Source organism: Lissotriton helveticus, chromosome 10, assembly GCF_964261635.1.
Source record: "Lissotriton helveticus chromosome 10, aLisHel1.1, whole genome shotgun sequence".
Lineage (NCBI taxonomy): Eukaryota > Metazoa > Chordata > Amphibia > Caudata > Salamandridae > Lissotriton > Lissotriton helveticus.
In genome coordinates this window covers 1,161,142,506-1,161,165,537 of record NC_136071.1, presented here as the reverse complement: position 1 = coordinate 1,161,165,537, position 23,032 = coordinate 1,161,142,506, and the positions used below count along the sequence as shown (strand labels likewise).

Sequence of the window (23,032 nt, the reverse complement as noted above, 5' to 3'; positions counted from 1 at the left end):
TGACTCTGAAATCACAAAACACATGGGCCCCCATTAGGATGGCAGGCGGATCGCCCCTGCCAGCCTGGAGGGGCGATCCACAATCCGCTCCGGAATGACCCCCGCCATATTAGAATGGCGGGGGGGGTCCATGGCGGACGGAAAGACGTCCGCCGCTTTTCCGCAAGGCGACCGGGGCGGAAAAGGGTTTCTATGGTGCCGGTGTCATATTAGGATGTGGATTTTACAATTTTACAAGGCATGCGGAGTCAGTTTTGCGGGCCCCCAAGGACTCCGGGGGGGTGGGGGTGCACATGTGGGGTACCTATGGTACCCCACAGCAGTTCCATGCACAGCATGGCAGGGACCGCACGTTGCCTGCCATGCTGTGCATGATAGTGCACAGCATGCCTTCCTGCCAATGTGGCGGGCGGTGCTGAGTGCACCACCCGCCACAATGGTAGGAATGCAGGATGCGCCCGCCACTGTGGCAGGCGCATCCTAATGCTTTCCACGGTACCCCCGCCCTTATGGCGGGCGGTGCCGAGCACCAGTAGGATGGCGGGTGGGCAAAGTGCGCCCGTCATCCTAATGGCCCCCTTAGGCTTTTTTAATTTTTTTTAGCAACCTCTTTGACCCTGCCTGTACACCAGGGGGTGCAACTAGACCCGAAATTCGGGGGGCTAACACTCCCAGCCAGAGTTGGCCCTAGCACTGATCGCACATGGTGCAACTGTCTTTTTTGACACCCCCTTCCCCTCCCCAGTTTCGTCCTTCTCCCTGAATTCCCTCCCTACCACTCACCAACAATGCACCTCATCTCTCTATAACACCTTTCTGACAGACATTTCATTTTTTGATAGCGCTACTCAGTTTACTCACACTCAGCTCTGTGATCTGCATGGTACACGTTCTTTGTAGCACGCACATTAACCCTCTGCGCTGTGTGAGTGGCGTGAGTGCCCATCTGAGTGCACGGTGATTGATGTAACGGTGTGAGAGTAAGGTAAGAGGAGTGACTGCAGTGTGAATGAGATGATCATATGATTTTAGGTGCGGATGTAAGTGCAGAGTGGGACGAATTAATGCATGGTTATTGATAGGCTTGTTTGAGTGAGATTGCAGCTTGTGCAGTGAGGGGGACAGGTGAGTGAAGTGTCACATGAGTGCAGGGTGAGTAGTGTGCTTGTGTGACTTCAGGGTGAGGTACAGGATGAACAGCACAAGTGCATTAAATTAACTTTGCTGATCCTTGCTTTCTTCTTACCATTTTTACTGTTCTATCCTTTTCTTCTCTCCTCTTTTATTACACACTCCACAATATTCATCTTCTTGTTTTCTTCACAGCCACATCTCCATGGACTCCCCTGGTCCTCCTTGCCTCCCAGATGGTACAGTCAGGGGTCTCCACCCTTCCGCATTCATCGGTTGGACCATTTGGTGCTCACTGTGAAGAGTCTGGAGAAGACAATCAATTTCTACTCCCGAGTCCTTGGCATGGACGTGATCACCTTCAAGGTACTGCTGAGTTCCCGTCACAATCGTGGGACACCATTAGGCAATTCCGTCCCCTTTTCCTAGATAGCATCCCATATTGAATCTTTGGCTATTTAGCTAAAGATTGGATTTGTGAGTCTGGTGGTATAGATACAGACTGATGTCTTACTTTAGAGCTGGCTGGGACCACTTGAGCAGAACCACCTCATTCATGAGGAGATATACTCAATCCACTAGTGCTGAGCCTTCTCCAATAACTAGCAACTGCTTGACTAGTAACCCTCCCGGGGAACATCCTTTACAATGCAACTGCTAGAACGTGGTTGCGTTACGACGCAGCTTTAACAACGAAAGTCGTTACAACGACTTTCGCTGGAGGGCGCTCTAGGATAGGGGATAGTTTAATTTACTATCCAACACCTTCCCTACTATCCACGGGGACTGGTGTTGGAATAGTAAATTAAACTATTCACTATCAGCGCCCACCAACGCAAGTCGTTGTAACGACTTGCGTTGTTAAAACTCCGTCGTAAAGGGACGCGTTGTAACGGTACGCGTCATACATCCAACCCTCCCTTGAAGCGGCTTGACTGTTGGCCCTACTCTTGCAGCTATCAGACCACTGCCCTTCTCCTCCGACCTCAGGACTGGTGAAGCTACACTTTGAGGCCACCATACTACTAGCCCACCCTTGAAACTACCCGATTGATGGTTCACTTCTTGGAGCTGCTGGAGTTGATCATCACCCATGCAACCAAACGACTAACTGGAGCTTGCTCCCTCTTGCTACTCCTAAACCGGTGACCCTTGCTTGTAACTACCTGGTCTGTTCCCTCCTTGTGCAACCGTAGACCAGCTTTGACCTTCACCCACTAGTAACATGGCTATTTTTCTTCAGCCTCCTCCCATGTGCCCACACCCACCATTATTGACTTTCCGATAGCATTGGAGGGAGCATTGCCGCCATGTTTGACACTGATGCTTGAGGTCTTCTGCAGAATTGCTCTCCTTACTAGCTTGAATTTTCTTGACCATCTTTTATTTCTTCTAACGTATGATGACTGTTTTATTTTTTTGTATCCTTTACATTATTGTGATCTTGTTTGCAGGGAAACCGGAAGGCATTGAGTTTCGGGAACCAGAAGTTCAACCTTCATGAGTGTGGGAAAGAGTTTGAGCCAAAAGCTCATCAGCCCACCCCGGGCTCCATCGACCTCTGCCTGATCACGCAGACCCCGCTGAGCACAGTCCTGGAGCACCTTGAGGTCTGTGCAATGGGGTAGTGGTTGATGCTAATTTGATTCCCATGTGAAATGCAGGGTTCTACTGGAAAATCTTTGCAGGTCCCTGAGTGAAGCCCCTACAGATCACTGGATAACGTTCTGCTCCACGAAGTGTCTGCTTGTTTAGTTTAAGTGACCCGCTTTATATGAGCTTATTCACTGGGTTGGATGTATAAAAGATGAGTTGGTTAAGTTCCCCTTCCCATTCATAGGAATGTATCCTTAATGCGCTGATTTCATTTTGTTTGCAGACATCTTACTTTTCAGCTCTTCACTTCAACCTGGATAATCTTTCTTATGGCAGCTCCTTTTGTTCTATCTCTAACTTGTGTACTCTGCAGGGTCTGTAGAAGTGGCATGGCCTAGCATTTGACAGTACAATCCACTGCATTTGGTTTCATTTGTTGTCCACTCTCTATTCTCTCTTCTTTAAAACCACATTATAATACCACCATCTGCTGTTACCCACCCCTTCCATCACTTTGTATTTCCTTTTGCCCTTCACCATTACACCTTCCTGTTGGTCCTCCTTCTCCAATATAGTCTGATAAACACATCATTACCCCTAAACCCGGTGGTGTGTAGATGTTCAACTGTGCCTTTCCTTTTGCATCTCTAGTCCATTGCTCACTATGTCCTCCTAGCCTACACCTCATTCGGTCCTATTGCAATCCGTCCGTACATCTGCTCCCCCTGACTCTTCCCTTATTTAGACCTTTCCTTGAACTTCTCTACATTTCAATGATGACCACCTTCCTCATTCAAGGTCAATACAAGAAGTCTCATTAATTTCTTCTCATGCTAGAGGTCTCTCTCCTCCACTAGTCCCATCTCCCATCATCCTTCCCTTCTGTTACTCTTCTCTGCTCCTGGCCTTTCCCTGTATTACCTGCCTCACCCATTGGACTCTTCTGCTCTGAGTTAGTCCTCATTACATGCTGCCTCTATCCTTTATTTGTCTTTTTCTTCTGTTCACACATTCACACCCCACTATGCTTCTAAACACATTTTAGATATTGTGAAATGTGTCCATTTTATTACATGAGTAGAAATTGACAGGAACTGAACTAGAGCTTTTCTGGGATACCCCGGGATGTATCTCAGGATGGAACTCTACCTGAACCCGTTCAAATCCAAAAAAGAAGCTCTCTGCATGAAAAATGTAGGATTTCTATGCTCTGAATATTAAATAGATTTTTGAAAGTATTAGTTTCCCAGAGGAGGTCATAGTTGTATCAGCGCCTTTCTCCCGAATACCTACTGCCCATTTGTGGCTTACTAAAAGTACTTCATCTGAAACATTGTCTACCGTCGGAACAATGGATATCACACATCGTTAGGTGATCCATGTCGAACATCTTTGTCTTACAACTCTCCTTAGTTTTAACTCCAGTCTTCACTGAGATAAGCAGTTGGTCACTTTTTAAAGTTCATGTTCTGCCTCTGCTGCTAAAAAGCAAGCATTGTTAGATCATTTGTACCTGACTGATTACAGCCCAGTCGCTGGAACCCATGTTCCAGAAAAAGTAGGGACTATGCAACTCACTGTACACCTGGAACAATAAGGTCTATTAAGAAAGCTTAAGTCTAGTTTTATGCAAGGTAGGAGCTCTGAAACAATGCTGTTGGATACAAACTGTAAGATGAGGGCTTGGAGCACTTTCCCTGCTTTTTAAACCACTTTTGGCCCTTTGATACTGATGGAAATCAAAAATCCCATCTCAGGGGTTTGCACTAACACCTGATCCTTTAAAGCAGCATGAAAAAAGTTGGCACAGAATCTGTAATCAAGAGAAACATATTTATTAAATTACAACAAGTGAGGCCATGTCACACAGAAGCCGCAGCACTCTGTATGAGATGGTCTGAGGACTGAAGGCCACAGTATCTCTTATATACCCTCACAGGGGCTAAAAAAGGGCAGTACAAGTGCACATAAGAAGAGTTACACACATAGATGGTCATACAGAAAATGCACAGTCGACAAGTAGGAGGAGCTAACAGTTTTGCCAATGCTAGCAAGCACATCCTGACAGTTACAAAATATTAGCAGCTGCAAGCACAACTGAGCATGTGCAAAGTAGAAGGAAGAGGCTAAATATACCGAGCAGAGAACAGCAAGATAGGACTGAGTACATGGTGAGCACATGGCCATCTAAAATGGCTGCCAAATACAAAATGGATTCCATAAAAAGACAAGATAGTCTCTAAATACAGGATGTCTTCTGCTAATGCTTAATCTAATCGCTGCTAAATTACGACAGACGACCCTTTCAGCATTAGCTGAAGACATTCCCATGATCCAGTAAGAACATAGAAAATATTTGTACATTCAATTTCACAATTTATCAATATCCTAATTTATTCCTAGGGGAGCATTTTCCAGTCTAAACATTTCACTAAGGGTATCAGCAGAAATCCAAGAAAAACGGGCATTGGATCATAATAAACATACAGACAGTAGGAGAAAGCAATGGCCACTATTATAAACAGAATTATCATTTTTCTTGGCCTAAGCTAAAGCAAATCCTAAAATCATCTAGTAGACATTTTCAGGGCTCCTATGCATTTCAGTGACTATTCATTTTATATTTCAGAATAGCTAACAGCTCATATCTAATAAAAACATTTTCCAATTGACTGTTACATGTTCCTTTTATGAGGGCTAGAACATCAAGCATATCTGGGACCAGGAGGACCACACAGGGCCATAGGAATTAGGACCAAGAGCTGCAAAGGGCTGCTCTTCAAAAAATGGGACAACTAAAAGGGATACATTATTGACAAAAAGAGGAAGTCCTTGGGGAAATTGAAGCCGTTGTACAACCAACCAGAGGGGGAGTCTTCTCCCTGTGTCCGTTTGAGCCTCACAGGCAGGCTCTTGTTGTTTCCACGGTGGAGCTGCACAACTCGCAACTCAAGAATCACAGTCCAGTTTCAAGGAAAAAAGTCTCTTCTTTCAGGATAGGGCAGTCACCCAACAGGCAAATGCTCTTAGCGATCCTGTCCAGTGTCTCAAACAGTGCACCACTTCTCTTCACTTCAATCTAACAGGCACCAGAGACACAGCACTTGAACCCTAATCTCAAGTCCTTCCCTATCTCCTATATTGCTCTGCTGGCGCACTGCTCATTCGTTGGGGCTACACATTTGCATCCAGTGTACCCAGGTATCTCTTGACCAACAAACAAAGGTGCAAACTTGTATTCACTTTAGGACCAGAAATCAGAGGCCTCATTCTAGGATCTCTGAAGCAACCCTTGTTTCAGAAGGGGTCACCTCAAGCAAAAGCCTCCTTGCCATTCTGGTCGGTCTGTGACTCTCAGCTGGGCATGATCCACGATTTCTCCTTTCTGATTTGTGACCCCGTCTTTCGCTCAAAACAGTGGCAGGGGTACACACTTAATCACAGGGCTTCCGCCTTCACTGAGGTCCTAGTTGCCAGCAATGCCTTTGCTGGTTACCTTCACTTTGGTTTCAAGCTGCACTGGTGCTGACGCTGACTCCCCAGGCTGAATCTGATGTCCGGGCCCCTCTGGTAGTGGTTTGTACAGCAGCAAATATCTATTGGTGAACAGAACAAATTGTCTTTAGACAAGGCACAGAAACAGTCTATCAACAGAGTGTTAGAAAATACTTCCTAGTCTTGGGATGCCCCATATATTAGCAAGGCACCCAAGAACCACTTCCATCTATCTATGTGAGAGTAAAGAAAAACACAGGCTGGACCTATTGGCAAGTATAAAAAAACCAATTCATTGCAGGGGATTTGCAAGCAGGTGGCCTGCAATCTTCAAAGGAGTGGCCATACACCAGGGGACTATAGTGATCTAAAACAAAATACTGTCATTGTCATAGAGTACAAAGACAAAAGGTAGTAGGTAAAACAGCACCTCTAGCCTCTTCAATTGGGTTTCCATGTGAGAGCATACCCTCGTCCATCTAAAGGTAGACAACTACATAAAAAATTCTGTTTGAATGGATGTCTTCACACATAGTGGCATTGTCTAAGGGGGTAAGCAAACTTTCCTCAATTATTAAGTGCAGGTGTTCCTAAATTCCTTATCTAGAACACCTCAAAAAGAGAAATCACATAATACAGATTATCAGGGACATGTAGACTAATTGTGCGTCAGGTGGACTATACAATACAAAAGCTAATAGCAATGTAGAAACAACAGACAAGAACTAGAGGTCTGGTATTTCTATGATTAGGACACATCTGATCCCACCAAAAATTAAAGCAGCAGGGAAAAAGAACTAAAAACCAAATTAGAATAGGCATTTGAATTTGTCATACTAAATACTCGTGAAAGTATCTCCTATTGAGGTGGACAACTGATCTTACTATAATCTATCACTACCCTAACAGTCAGACTAGAAAACATCAGAGTAGGCCTGAAGAAATTTTGAAAACCAGTTTGGTCATACAAAAGGGAATTACACATATTATAGAGGAACCTGATACATCACTGTAGTCTGGAAATGTAAACCTCTAAATGGTGAAAGAAAAACGAAAAAGAAAATAGGACTAGAACACAGCTAAAACCCCCAAATACTAGGCACAATGTGACATCAATCAGGGGAGAAGCAGCAAAAGAAAAATCTATAGGAAGGACAAAAATTGACTTGGGTGATAATCAAGTTTGGGACATAATGCCAAGAGCATGGGTGATACAAAAAAGTCAAAAATAGTACACATATTATAACTCTACCGCTGGCCACTACACCATCTACGGTAATCTCAGCTAGTGATCCCATTCCTTCCTTTCTCGGGGAAAATGAAACCTGGTTTCCTTTTAAGACAGAACATCATTTAACTAATACTATATAGAAATTAGGTCACCTTGCATAAGAGTCACAGATCTATAATTGCTTCCTTAGGTCCAATCAAGGAAATATAAATGTGAGGCTGCCTTTTCCTTAAGGGAAAAGAGCAGTAACGTGAGTAAAGGTGACACACTTTGCTGTATATATTATAACCACACAGGCATGCACTTGGTGAAGTGCTGTCTGTTCTTGCTCACAATATAACAATATCATATATCATAATTTAGTATCAGCAAGTTTTACCACTTAACAAGTTTTAACCACTGTTGCTCAAAGGATATACATCGTCATGTCATCCCTTCACAACACAGCAAAACTTACAAAAGCACCAACATGGATCACAAACATACATAATATAGGACATGTCATGCCAAGCCATCAGATATACTTTGCTGTATACCTAAGCACAGAAAAACACAATAGCATGCAACACCATTTCATGCACTTTCTGCACAATAAACACTCCAATAACATTAAAAAAAAACCATTTGGGCCCATTTTAATTTTGTCAGACTTATACCTAAATAACACCTTCTTTTAATCCATCCTCACCCTTTTGACAGCAGATCAAGCAGTCAGTGAAGATCAGCTTGTCAAATATAACTTACTGTGTCGCGTCAGACACACAGGAAAAGCAGGGAAAATTCATGGAAGAAATGCAAAAAACATGAAAATGCACAGATAATTCATTTCAAAGAAGTCATAAAAACACATCTTTGTTTCATCATACAGCCAATACTTCACATAACACGCAAAATCTCAAGTGGAACCACCCAGCTTTCGTAAATGTACGAAATATCTTAAGCAAAAACTCTTTCACAGCCTCTGCGTGTCCCTTACACCAACCCCCCAGGTTAGGCCCTGCTGTTTATAAAAAGCCGTGTCAGGAATGCACTCTTCAAATGTCGACGTGAATGGCTCCTTTGCGTGACGCTTTTCCAAGCAATCATTTCACCATTTGTTGTCACATACTCCTAAGCCCCCACCACACTGACTTAAAGGTCAAAATCTGGCTGGAGCACCAAGCTTTCTTGTAACCTCCCTGTGAAACTGACAAAGACAATAAGTCTCTGCAAGTCTGTGCAATAATCAACCCTATTTAAAAAAGACATTTTAAATATATTACTTCTTTTAGAGAACTACAATTTATTTATTCTCAGAGCCTGTGAATAATTTATGGAACATAACACACCATACCAGCTTCAGAATAAATGTGTGTCACTGTGCCATGCAATGTTACACATTTTATCAACCTTAAATGAATGAATGGCTCAGTAGGCCCGCTGAAGTCAAAACTTTCAACCCTGATATTAAACATAAGCCTCTGCGCTGGGCACATTGACTCACTAAGCTATGAAAAAGCAAACGTGCGCATTTGTATTATACTTGAATGTATGCATTCACTGAAGCCTAAGGCATTATAAAACTAGTTTAAATGGCAAGAAAGCCTTTTAAAATGGTCTATTTAACTCAATATCGTTTTTGCAATTTGAGGTACTTAGAAATAAATAACCTACAATTGTGTTACATATTAATCATCCTCAAAATGTTCTTTAGAGATTGCAGAAATCGGACTTAGACATATCTCATGTAAATCTTTAAAAAAAATGACTTCTTACGCCTGCGCCAAGTGAAGGTCCCATACATAAATGTCCTCATTATGCAGTACTGCACAACTTAAATTAAATTATAATGCTAGGAGGTCACAGTATGAGTATTAAGCTTTATGAATATCAAAAAACGATTTTAAAAAGCCCTTATTTTTTTTCAAAAATAATTTTTTTTATGTCATAATTAAAAAATTACTCTCCATATTTCGTTTTTGTAATAATCCTATATTTAAAACCAAGCTGCATCCCTATTATAAATCTGCCCCTTGCTTATGTTTTTAGAGCAACTATTCACAAGCCTAAGTACATAAGCTCAATTTTAAATATACGACAACTTCGTGCTACTTTTGTTTGAAAAGGACAATGATTTTAGCAACAGAGCCAGACATGTGCTGACGAGAAAAATGCTAAAAGAGAAGGAAAACCGAAATTGAAATGTCTGTCTGTGATACAAATAATTAACCTTATTTTTGTAAACCTTGCTTCCAAAATAACACTCTGAAATGCAAAGTTGCACGTTTAACTAAGGAAGAAATCCTGGCTAAATAAACATGGCCTGCGAAAACAACAGCTGTGTCCTTGACGGCAGGCCCTACCCAGTGTTAAATTTCCTGGAGGCAGCCTTACTAAAAACAGACATTCCAAGCTTTGAAATGCGTGTTTAAGAATACACATTTTAAGTTCAGAAAAAACTCACTCCAGCTAAACTGTTTTGCCTGTTAACATCTAATGCGATGTATAGGAGTAAACATGTTATGAGAGTGTCGTCTACAAAAACACACCATTTCATTTTTCTGCTGTAGGCCTTTAATATTCCTAGTGAATAAGAATTTTAAGTTTATCCCTTAAACATTTAACAATTGTACATGTGCGCTATTCCTTACCCTATAACTTTGAGGAGAAACATATAGTTATGTTTAGCACATCACATAGGTCATTCCTGAATTTCTATCGAATTTTTATCCAATATTAATTAATCTAACAGTATGTTTAACAGACTGAAAACATCAAAAATAACCACAAAAATGCATTTGAGCTCAGTACAGACATAAACAGAAAAGGGTAAAACACAAAAGACACACAATACAGCGCGCTTTAGCCATGTTTCGTAAATAGCGACGACGCAATGTACAAGCAAAAGTTACATGAATGGGAAAAACCCACAAACCAGCTAGACATTTAAACACACCTTTTAAACCATGGGTCAACACTAAAGCCAGAAACAAAAGACAGCCCGCAGACTGCATCCAAACCACCTATGTAAATTCCAGTTGTAAGTCATATTTACAAGGAGAAACCCTATTCTCAACAGTATTCTAAAAACTGAAGTAGAAATACTCTCAATTCACTAATTCAGGCTGGCAGAACACCAAAAACCGCTCTGCATCTCTTCATACATAAAATTGAGGATCCTCATGTGTATTATGGGCATATTTAAATTCCCTGGGGAAAAATTTCACCAAGGAAGAAATATGTTTTCATACCTAAAACCTATTTTAAGTTTTCCCTCTAGGGGAAGCCGGCTAATTCAATTCATATCTCACTATGGTACCTCTCATAAAACTACACATTTTACATGTGAGTTTGGAACAGGCATGCAAACAAACATAATGCAAAATATGCATTATCATAATCTAAAATGGCACTTAATCATTGCGCCGCTCATAACCATAAATGGAGAAACATCTCCACATTACCTGCCTACATGTGTTGCAACGCATATATCACATAATCCATATCATAAATATGATCGATCATCCATACATATCCATATCCATATTCATAAGCCACAGCAAGTGTATCCTAAAACTGCCTTGCGAGTCACTGGCTACCATAAGCTCACAGTAATTACCATACAATGGTTCTTACCAAGCACGAGCGTCCAGGTTCTATCTGCCAAGTTTTGAATGACCTAACAGTCTTTTCTTTTAAAATATTCACGCCAGAAATGTTCTCAGTCAGGGGTGCCATCATGTGGAGGATCAAAAAATCAGTAAGATCAGAAGTAGACTGGGCTACAGAGACTAAGAACCCCCAGAATTGGTACCTCCTTTAGTAGAATCCTGCCTTGTCTTCCTCAGTAAATGTCTGACTCCTGATAAGTTCACTCCTTCAGATAGTCACCGCTCTTTCGAGCCCCACGTTGGGCGCCAAATGATGGAAATCAAAAATCCCATCTCAGGGGTTTGCACTAACACCTGATCCTTTAAAGCAGCATGAAAAAAGTTGGCACAGAATCTGTAATCAAGAGAAACATATTTATTAAATTACAACAATTGAGGCCATGTCACACAGAAGCCGCAGCACTCTGTATGAGATGGTCTGAGGACTGAAGGCCACAGTATCTCTTATATACCCTCACAGGGGCTAAAAAAGGGCAGTACAAGTGCACATAAGAAGAGTTACACACATAGATGGTCATACAGAAAATGCACAGTCGACAAGTAGGAGGAGCTAACAGTTTTGCCAATGCTAGCAAGCACATCCTGACAGTTACAGAATATTAGCAGCTGCAAGCACAACTGAGCATGTGCAAAGTAGAAGGAAGAGGCTAAATATACCGAGCAGAGAACAGCAAGATAGGACTGAGTACATGGTGAGCACATGGCCATCTAAAATGGCTGCCAAATACAAAATGGATTCCATAAAAAGACAAGATAGTCTCTAAATACAGGATGTCTTCTGCTAATGCTTAATCTAATCGCTGCTAAATTACGACAATACCATGTAGCATGTGTCCCTTTTTAAGTCGAGCCTATACAGCACTTGTGCTGTCTCTTCGTGACATGTTTTATATAGTTTGTGGGCTCACAGCCCACCCATTGCCTTTCATTAGTTTATTTCAGTGTCCTTTAAAAATCCTTGCTTCCAAGTGGTAAATCTTTCCTATTTCTCCCTATATGTTGTCTGTTGTTCATCCCCATAAGCAGCGCCCCAGTACTTGTAGCCCTCCACTTGTATGCATTTAACCTTGTTCCTGCAATCTATTTTAAGGTTGAGCCTCGACAGCAGTTGCGCTGTCTGCAAGACCTAGTGTATCTTTTCTGTGGGCTTTTATCACACTCACCAATTACCATTGGTTCTTGTGTCATTCCTAAATGATGGCTTTCTAGTGGTGCATTCCTCTCAATTGTCTCTCTTTTGGGTGCATGTTTCATCTGAGGCGATTTTACCAAGTGATTGCTTTTGTTGGCCATCACAGCTTCCTCCTGCACAGCGCTTGATGGCCCCTCCTCCCCATTGGGCATCGCAGCCTGTTACAGCCTGAAACTGGCTGCGTAGGTTGAATTTTGGTTGGCACTAAGATAGTTTGTTTGGCCATCGCAATGCGCATGATTAACTTTAATAAACAATGCATTTTCCATGTATTTTACAATGGACAAACCCTAAGGGCCTCTTTTTTAGCCACAGGGAGATGAAGTGATTTGCCCAGAATCACAGGAAGCTTGAGCATTCCGCCAGACTCGAACCGGGTTTCCCAGCTTCAAGGTCAGATGCTCTAGCCGTTCTGCTGTGTTGCTGAGCAACCAAGTGCATGTATATTACGGAGCTCTTGTTTAAGTGGGCTTCTGTTCTGACAGGTGAGGGCGCCATGACAAGCAAAACCCACAAGTGTCTGGTGCTGCAGGAACTGAAAGAGCTGAGCGACAATTCCCTGCTGCAAACAGGCTACATGGGGTTCAGCATAGGGGCGCGATCTGTGTGGATTTATACAAAGGACCCCCTAGAATCGTTTGCATTGCAGATGACTTGTCAGGCCTACAGTAGTGTTCTGAAAGTGTTTCTACGCTTACACGTGATGTGTTGGGTCCCTCAGTGATGCACTTCCTGTCTGCCTCAGTTAAGTAAACCATGGCGTCACAGACAGAAGCGGCTGCAGAAGCGCGGCGCGAAGCAGGTGATACGCCGGTTTCTTCCTCACTAGAAGCAGGGGCGGCCTTAGGCATGTGCAAGCTGTGCACCTGCACAGGGCCACCAAACCCGGGGGCCGCCACGCCAATATATATCCTTAATATATTAATCCTCTGAGGATGGATACATATTTGCGTGGCGGCCCCTGGCTGGGATTTGGCGGCCTCCGGCTCTGTTCCACTTCCACCCCCCTCTTCACTGGCCTCCGCCCGGACCACCTCTTCCGGGGCCCCTTACCTACGCTCCCTGCCCAGGGCCGCCATGAGCCTAGAGCCGCCCCTGCTAGAAGCACAGTTTATGTTACTGGCAGTGTCTGTCTGACCCTTTTCTTTGCTTGAAAAAAATGCTCTCTTGTGCCTGTGAATAGATAACTTCCACAGTGGTGGATTAGGCAACATGTATTCTGACAGACATTATTTTGAGGTGAATAATTAAACCCCACAACAGAGTGCCCCGATGACTTTTTCCTATGGCTGAATGAGATGTTATTAGAAAGGTGCATTGTCTGCCTCTGAATGACACCTCTCACAAGGTACAGGTTGGATGTTTACACTTCAGGCTCCTCTGTACAGGTTGCATTAGATTAGAAAGACTGCAGACAGAACGTGTCCTTCTTTCAGGATCGAGGGATTACATTTTCAAATGTGTATCCTATCAGTAACTTAATGCTTGTTTAACTTTGTAGAAACTTCTGCCTGGAAGGAGTGTACCTCCTATAGAAATGTAAACACCTTGTATACCAGAAGCTCGTTGGGACATTAAAATGCTCTGCTAAATGGGTAGCTAGGATCTGAAAGGTGACCATATATATTAAGTGGAAACTCAAACGATACAGAGATGGTCGAAATGTTAATCATTTTTGTTAGTTTTGCATTGATGCTCAAAATTATTTTTTTTATCACTTCCATGCTTGTGATTAGGAAAATGTAATTCCAGTTTGCAGCTGTGTCATCCATTTTACATCGGCACAGTTCATATGCACGTTATGCTCACATCACGCAACAATTTGTGATTTCTCCAGCTACCACATTCCAGGCACTGTAAAACAGACCATGTCTGGAATTAAATAAAGTAGTGTGATTCATAGGATAACATAAAAGCATGAAACACTTGAGTTATACTCAGCAATGTTTTGCTTTCGCTGTCTGTTTGTTTGATTTCTGTTTCTTCTATTCGCCCCTGAACACCCTTGCTGCTAGCTGCTTTTCCGGTCTACAATTCGGCATTAGGTATAGATGTGTTTAGGGCGTCCCTTCCTAATACCGAATCTCAGTGGTATATGTGAATGTCTTGTGACCAAAACTTGGTCGCAAAATATTTGCATTTTACAGTCTGCTTCAAGTAGATGGTAGGTGGTATCCCATTCGCAAATGGGAAAGGGGTCCCAAGGGACCACTGCCTACTCTTAAAAAAAGAATACTTTTTGAAACATCCCATATTCCTTTCAGGAAAACAGGTTGCGTTAAAAACCTGCCTTTTAAAAGTAATCACAATAATGGAGGTCTGCTGACCCCAGCAGGCCACCATCCCTGTGATTTTTGTGATTTCCAATGGGGTCGCAAACATAGACCTACCTCATTAATATGCGACCTACAGGGAATCACAAAATGTGTAAACCACATATTTGTTTATGGGTGTTTGTAATTGCCAAATAGCAAAAAACAAAATTAGCTATTTGGTAATTGCAAATGATTACCTGATACATACCTTAATGACTGACGTTTATACAGGGATTCCAGAATCCCATGTATTATGGAGCTACCTGGAAAAGGTATCCTCAGGCAGATAACCTGCATAGCGCTGCTGCTGCAGAATAGTCGCGCGTTTCGCGAGCGCTTCTGCTCTTTTAAAATTTCCTGTTTTCTATTTACTTTGTATGCTCGGTTGATCCTACCCGGTTTTTAAAACAGTGCCGCAGCGGCCCCATACTTACACTTTAAAATCTACCATACCCACCACTACTTTGCGGGTTCGATCTAGGGTAGGTGTAGGAGCGCCATATTGTGTCAGCTCTTTGAAGCAAGACGCCGCCATCTTGGTGCGGGTCTCGGCGCTTGGAACGACAGGCAGCGCCGGCCTACTTAAGGCGGAACTAGAAGCGGGGGCAGCCTGGAAAAGGTATCCTCAGGCAGATAGCCTGCATAGCGCTGCTGCTGCAGAACAGTCGCGCGTTTCGCGAGCGCTTCTGCTCTTTTAAAATTTCCTGTTTTCTATTTACTTTGTATGCTCAGTTGATTCTACCCGGTTTTTAAAACAGTGCCGCAGCGGCCCCATACTTGCACTTTAAAATCTACCATACCCACCGCTACTTTGCGGGTTCGATCTAGGGTAGGTGTAGGAGCGCCATATTGTGTCAGCTCTTTGAAGCAAGACGCCGCCATCTTGGTGCGGGTCTCGGCGCTTGGAACGACAGGCAGCGCCGGCCTATTTAAAGCTCCACCCTTTCTCAACGCGCAGCGGTGACGCGCAGGGGATGCGCCTTCCCTGCGCCGGAGTCGTGCCAGAGTCGTGCCCGTCTGCGCTCGTCCGCGTCTCGGTGGCAGTCGGAGCAGGACGTCTGGCTTCTATTTATTCAGTCGCACTTTTGTGCTGTTCAGTAAGTATGATCACCTATACGTCAGCAGATCTTTTTACTCTACGCCTCCCTCGAGGCGATTGCCATCATATTTTCCCTGCCGGCCGGGCTCTATGAAAAGGCTGCTCGGAGTGTGGTTGGCGTCTTCCGGACCCCAATGGACCCTCGCAGGCTAATATATCTGCTCAGTTTCAGTGTCTTCTTCTTAATACCAGGTCTCTAAACTGCCATTCCCTTAATATCTGGAATTTGTTGCTGAATTCCAATATATCATGCTTATTCCTTACAGAGACCTGGCTGGGCGATTGCTCCGCACCTGACCTGGCCAATACCATCCCTCCGGATTATAACATCTTCAGGAGGGATAGAATATTGGGCAGAGGAGGAGGTGTAGCGCTTATTGTCAATAAAAGCATTCCCTGCACGACCTTTCCGGTAGAGAATATTCAGGGATGCAAAGCCCTTGGGTTTACCCTTCATCTCTCTCCCCTTCAGGCTTGTACCGGGATTCTTTTGTATAGAACACCGGGACCCACGGGGCCTTTTTTCGATGAATTACAAGTAGCTCTCTCAGTTCCATGTCTTAGATCAGATCACTGTATCCTACTTGGGGATCTTAATGTTCACATGGACAATGAACTTGACCCTGATGCCATGAAACTTATTGATATTACGGCCCCGTTAGGGCTGTCTCCGTTCATACAAGGATCGACACACAACAAAGGCCATACCTTGGACCAGGTTTTTTCAACGAAACCTATTAATGTATCCTCCGTACAGCCAGTATTATGGTCTGATCACTTTTTAATCTCTTTTTCTTTGCCTGCTGTCGCCCTCACACGGGTGAGACCCACAACAGCGGCCACGCGGACTTTGCGACCCTTTCATTTACTCTCGGTGGATATGCTATCTGAGGCTCTCATTACCTTTCCTTGTCCTCTTTTGGGCAACCTAGAGGAGAATCTGGTTCTCTTTAAAAAATGGCTTAAGGCCAGATTCGAGACCTTAATCCCCGAGAAGAAGCCTAAACTAGGTGAGCGAAGAGCGTCGGCCCCGTGGTTCACTCCCCAGTTGAGGTCAATACGGCAGGACTGTAAGAAAGCTGAGAGAATTTGGAGGCGGGCCTACGACCCTATTGAAAGACTGAAATTTAGAGCGGTAACCAGAGCTTATCACAAGTCGATCTGGGAAGAAAAAAGGCCTATCTTGAGCGTCATATTGATGAGGCTGAGAATACCTGTAAAGAAATTTTTAAAGTGGTTCAAGATTTTACTTCTTCTGCCTTGTGTACCCCCACTCATACACACTCTGAACCCTGGCTAAAACAACTAGCCACTTTCTTTGTCAGTAAAATTACAACTATTCAAGCCTCTCTATCTTACTCCTGCCCACAGCCGATTCTGAGTCCTCCACCTTCGTCATCCCTTTCGGAGGGTCAGGGCCCTTTTCTTTTTGAATTCCCTCCTATGTGCCTTAACACATCTCTGGATCTTCTGTCAGGTTTGAAATCTGGCTCACCACTTGACCTGTGCCCGGCTAAATATCTGGGAAAAGTGGCACCTGCCTTAAATGCCCTGCTGAACTCTCTTCTGAACTCCTCCTTGTCTACAGGTGTGGTTCCGCAGGCATGGAAGCGAGCCATGATCTTACCACTGCTCAAGAAACCTACCTTAGACCCTCTCGTTCATGCGAACTACAGGCCTATTTCCCTCCTCCCTGCATTGGCGAAAGTGACCGAGATATACGTGCATAGGACGATTTCCAGTTTCATCGAAGGGAACGACCTTTTGCACGTGTCGCAATCCGGTTTCTGTGCTAATTTCAGCACGGAGACGGCCTTACTCGAGGTCACTGATGCCATCAGGGAAGTGCTTGACTCTGGGGGAAAGGCCATGTTAGTTATGCTTGATTTGTCGGCTGCTTTCGACACCGTTCCTCACGACAGCCTCCTTTTAAGACTCTGGGAATGTGGCCTTCGAGGAACGGTGTGGAATTGGTTCAAATCCTTCCTGGCCGACCGCCGGCAAACGATCTGGGCGCCCCCTTTCTCCGCCGATATGACTCCGCTAGAGGTTGGGGTCCCACAGGGTTCCATTCTTAGCCCCATGCTTTTTAACATCTTTATGGCCCCTCTGGCGGTGGTGGCGGAGTCTTTTGGCGCCCAGATCATATCCTACGCCGATGATACCCAGCTCCTATTCACATGCGACAGGGGCGGGTCGTTTGATGGCATACAGATTAGGAATTGTCTTGGTGCGGTTTTTGAGTGGTTTAGAGGTCATGGCCTAAAGTGCAACTCCGACAAGTCGGAGTTGCTCTTTTTTGGATGTGCTCCCGAGCCTAATTGGAAATCTTGGTGGCCACAAGATATGTTTCCTCCTGACAGTGTGTCTTTTAAGGCCAAGAACCTGGGAGTGACAGTGGACAGTGAACTGTCTTTCGGGCCACACATTTCGTGCCTTTTAGGAAAGTGTTTCGGCATTCTACGGATGCTGAGAAAATTTCTTCCCTTAGTGTCACTCCATCACAGGAAAACAATTGTTCAGGCCTTGATTGGATCACGACTGGACTACGCAAACGCTCTTTTTTTGGGTCTACCGAAATACCTCCTGACCCGTTTGCAAGTAGTACAGAACTCGGCAGCCCGAGCCATCTATGGACTCCCGAGAAGAGCAGGCGCCACTGTTTTACTGAATACCTTGCATTGGTTACCTACTTCAAAGAGGATTCTCTTTAAAAGCCTCACTCTGGCTTTCAAAGCTCTACATGGTATAGGCCCGAAGTATATTGGGAAACGCCTTTCCTTGTATCGACCCAGCAGGACCTTGAGGTCATCCTGCTTGTCCAAGATGTCAGTTCCTGCCATTAGGCGTGTAAGAATGGGAGGTCGGGCATTTCGTTACCTGGCCCCGAAAGCTTGGAACGAACTACCACTGTCCCTGAGACAGGCTACCAGCCTTCTTGTATTTAGGAAGGGCCTAAAAACGTGGCTTTTTACTAAATAGTTTTTCTCTTCTTTCTATCTGTGTTCTAGCTGTTATTGTTGTTGTTCCACCTGCTGATACTCTTCGCCAAAGCGCCGGGATGCTCCCTGGAGTAGCCGAGCGCTATAGAAGAAATAAATTAAGTAAGTAAGTAAGTACCTTGGCATGGACCATTACTGGCACAAGATTGGACTGTTACTGCTTCTTATTTATTCGAACATCCAGACTGTCTTGAGATGACTCCAGAAAGTTCAAAAGAGTAGTAGCATCAAATGGCCAATGAGTATGTCAGCCCAATTCCCCATACACTCTACCAGGTCCCGATTGCTGATTGGGTGAGACCTCAAACCTTGGTAGTGCTCCATAAAAGTATCCACAATGTATGCAGCATCCCTTACACTTTCGAGATAAAACCTTATGTCCCAGGAAGGGGCTTGAGGTCAAAGGACCAGGCTTTGCTGGTCCCCCACAATTTCAGGTGGACAGAGTTGGATGGTAAATTGCTTCAAACCCTCTGGATAAGGTGGTGGAATGACCGTCCTTTAGGATGGGATCCTTTATAGAGAAGTTCAGGAAGAGACTAAAAACATTTATTCTAGATTTTGCCTTGGAATGGCTAGTGTTTGTGCCAGGCCCCGAATACCTCCAGGTTTAGGCTAAAAACTAATTGAGAAAAAAATATTCACAAGGAAGGACTATATTTGAATACTATGGGGCCCATTTGGATGTAGGGCAGATCGCCACCGTCCGCATGGCGTTGGCGATCCACCCTACATCCTAGCCCGCCCGCCACCCATTTCCCCCTCACCATATTAGTATGGCGGGGGGACCACGGCGGACGGGAAGTTCGTCCGCCGCTTTTCCGCCCGGTCAACAAGTCGACCGGGCGGAAAAGGGTTTCATGTGGTGGCGGTCTCTGCTAGACACTGCCATCCATATCAGGATGCAGGCAGGAGGGAGCCTTTCCGTGGCCGCGTTGCCACTGGGGGGAAAGGTTATCTTGAATTCTTATCCATGGGATTTGTTTTTGAAAACCCACCAGCAAACACCCTGGTCCTCATAACATAGATTGCGCTGTTGTCTGTTCAGTTTTACCCACGCTTTCCATACATATACTGATGTGGCTTTGGCGCAATTTTTCACCAACATGTGCATCACGGTTTCACAGACCAGTGCAAAATATAATGTTTGCATTGTTTTCTAGGTACAAATGTCTTGCCTAATACCATAAAAATGCTTGCCTATTTTTCTCAAGATATGTTTGCTATCCTCTTGCAGACACACTTGCCTTCAGTCCTTTGGGAGAAGTGTATTGTTTGCCTCAATGTTCTTCTATAATTCCTTTTTACCGTGTCCTAGGAAGATTGACTTCTCTCCTCTCAGTGTGTATGTGTCTGCTTCTAGGGGCTGTGGGTCTCCTCCTCTGGTCTCTGTCAGGTCTGAGCTTGTGTCTGAAGGATGCTCCATCTGTTCTCATTCAAGCCTGTTTTCCTTCTCTACATGGTGATTTATTTGTCTGTTCTGGATGTTGGACTATCTTTACCTATCTGTAAGGCGTTCACAGCGGCATAGGGAAACTCCCCCTTGCTTCCCCCCTCCCCCCACACCACAGCAGCTTGAGTATGGTCTGCTGAACTTAAGCATTCATTCGTTGTTTATGGGCCTCTTCTGTCTGCAGACAAAATGCAAGAGAGTGGGACAAATAGAAAAGAAGGATTGGTAAAAGGAAAGAAGGAAATTGTTGAATGGTACATTAATTGTATGGAAAGGTTAAAGGATGGATGGATGAAAGGGTGGATGGAACTTTACAAAGGAGGTTTGGGTTTGCTCGCTTTACATGCCCGATGGGATTAGATGTATGTTTCAAGTGGGGGGTATTTTCATTTTCTGCCCACTCCCTTCGGGGTCTAACCTCTGCCTTTGTTCTCTTTTAGGCTTGCGGGGTGGCAGTGGAAGAAGGCCCGGTGGCACGCACTGGCGCTGTTGGTGAGATCCTGTCCATTTACTTCAGGGATCCAGATCACAACCTGATAGAAATATCCAACTACAGTGAAGAAAGCAGCGAATAACAAAGGGCAGCCGTAGATGGACAGAATAACAAAAGCAACTATTTATGAGCACTATGGACTGCCATGGGTTGCCTTCTTCTCTCCCTACCTCCGAATTCCCAGGTGTTAGCTTACTCCTTGAGGTCTCTGATCATCTTGATTCCATGCCAGTATCTTACAAATCCTGCCCAGCCTGTCAGCCAGATCTCCTGGACATCTGAATTGCCAATCCACTGATTATAGAATCAGAGCAAGTGTACTTTACCATTCTGAGCTCAATTAATGCTGGTCGTCCTTATGGCTTTAGCAGAGCATCTTCGTGCATGCTACTCTCAGGGGTGGATAGAACGTGTTGCCATAAAGATATCTTTCTTCTGATCACTCTAGCTAGAAAAACTTCCTGGGAGAAGGAAAAGCCTAGTTTCATTTATTTTTATTTTTGTTAACTACTGGTATAATTATGCTGCTTTCCCTCTTGGGTTTCAGAGCTGACACCTTTTTCTCTCATTATCCCAGTTTATTTAGAATAGAGAGTTTCCCTTATAGAACACACTTGTTTTATTTCTATATTAACTGTGATTCTAAAAAATATTTTGTTATATTTTATAGTCAAATGTTGATTGATGGCTTATGTACATTTTCAATGCTGGAATCTAAAGATTAATGCTTAATGAATAAACAGATGAAAGACTAGAAGATGTGAAAATAAAACCTTTAACACTCTAATTTTCTTAATTGTTTGAACTGAAAGTCTTTAGTGATTTGTTGATATGTAGACGGTCACTGCATGTTTCCTCTTGTCGATGAGCAAAGATCCATACGACCAGTGGTGAGTGTTATTTAATGATTATACCCGAAGGCTGAGACAACAAAAAACGCGCCTCCAAACTGCCAATCAGCCCCTAATCCTGGTGCTGCGCTCTATTCGGCTCATCAGGCATGGCAGGCAGAACCTTTTCGGCAGCGCTTCCTGATGTGAAGGCAGAAAGGGCCAGATGTACGTGGCTTTTTTTAGCTCACAGCAGCCTGGTATGCAGAATTGGGCCATTTGTAACTGCGAAAAAGTTTTTTTATATGTACAAAGCTCTATTTTGCGATTCAGTAACCTATCACCGAATCACAAAATGTGTTTGCAATTCGGTATTAGGATGGGGCGTGTTTAGGGCGTCCCTTCCTAATAGCGACTCACAGTGGTATCTGTAAATGTTTTGTTACCGAAATGCGGTCACAAAACATTCACATTTTACTGCCAATTCCGAGTTGGTCTTAGAAAAAATTAAAAGAAAACTTTTAATTTTACATTGGAAATGAATCCTGTTTTCCTTTAAGGAAATCAGGGTGCATTAAAAGAAAATGCTTTATTTAAAAGCAATCACAAATAGGGTGGTCTGCTGAGCCCAGCAGACCACCAACCATGTGATTGATTTTAGCAATTCCCAATGGGTCACAAACCGAGACCTACCTTATGAATAGTAATAAGGTAGGCCTTTTTACGACCCACATGGAATCACAAACAGTGTAAAATGCACTATAGTATATAACTGTTTACAATTACCAAATAGTTATTCACTAAAATTTGCTATTTGGTAAGCACAAACAGTAAAGTTCATACATCTGGCCCAAAATCTGAAAGGGAATCTATTTCCCCCTTAAATGGCAAACAAGTATTTACAAAGCGAAAACATGACATCGACTAATAATAAATTAATAATCACTTTCTTTGTAGGTGCTTCATACCACACTACTGCCGTGTCTAACCGCTTTTTTAAAACACATGTGTTACTATTGTCCTTACTGTCTCAATTCAAGGACCATCGGGTGGGTGGAGACCGAAGTACGTCTTCCTGGGATTCGAACTCTTGATCTGCTGCACCTTCAGCTCATTTACCTACTCCTCTGGCTTCAAAACAGTTGTTTGTCCCTCAATCAATCAATCAATCAATCAAGAATTTGTAGAGCGCACTACTTACCCGTGAGGGTCTCAAGGCGCTGGGGGAGAAGGGGGGGGGGGGGGCTGCTGGTGGAACAGCCAGGTCTGGAGTATCCTCCTGAAGGTCAGCAGGTCTTGGGTCTGTCGTAGGCTCAGTGGGAGGGTGTTCCAGGTCTTGGCGGCGAGGTGCGAGAAGGATCTGCCGCTGGTGGTTGTTCTTCGGATGCGAGTGACGGTGGCGAGGGCAAGGTCGGCGGAGTGGAGCAGGCGTTTGGGGATGTAGTACAAGAGTCGTCTGATGAGGTAGGCTGGGCCGGTCTTGTGGAGTGCCTTGTGTGCGTGGATGAGGCGCTTGAAGGAAATCCTCTTGTTGACGGGGAGCCA

At 44.0% G+C, this 23,032-nt stretch overlaps 1 protein-coding gene across 1 annotated transcript in view; it reads left to right on the top strand.

Moving 5' to 3' along the window:
* Positions 1-21,183, top strand: part of LOC144784898 (glyoxalase domain-containing protein 5-like) — a 33,689-nt gene extending 12,506 nt beyond the window's left edge. The window contains exons 2-4 of the mRNA XM_078663992.1: positions 1,327-1,497; positions 2,586-2,741; positions 20,605-21,183. Coding sequence (XP_078520118.1) covers positions 1,327-1,497; positions 2,586-2,741; positions 20,605-20,739 — 462 coding nt within the window. The 3' untranslated portion in view covers positions 20,740-21,183. The remainder of the gene's footprint in view (positions 1-1,326; positions 1,498-2,585; positions 2,742-20,604) is intronic.
* Positions 21,184-23,032: the final 1,849 nt, after the last annotated feature.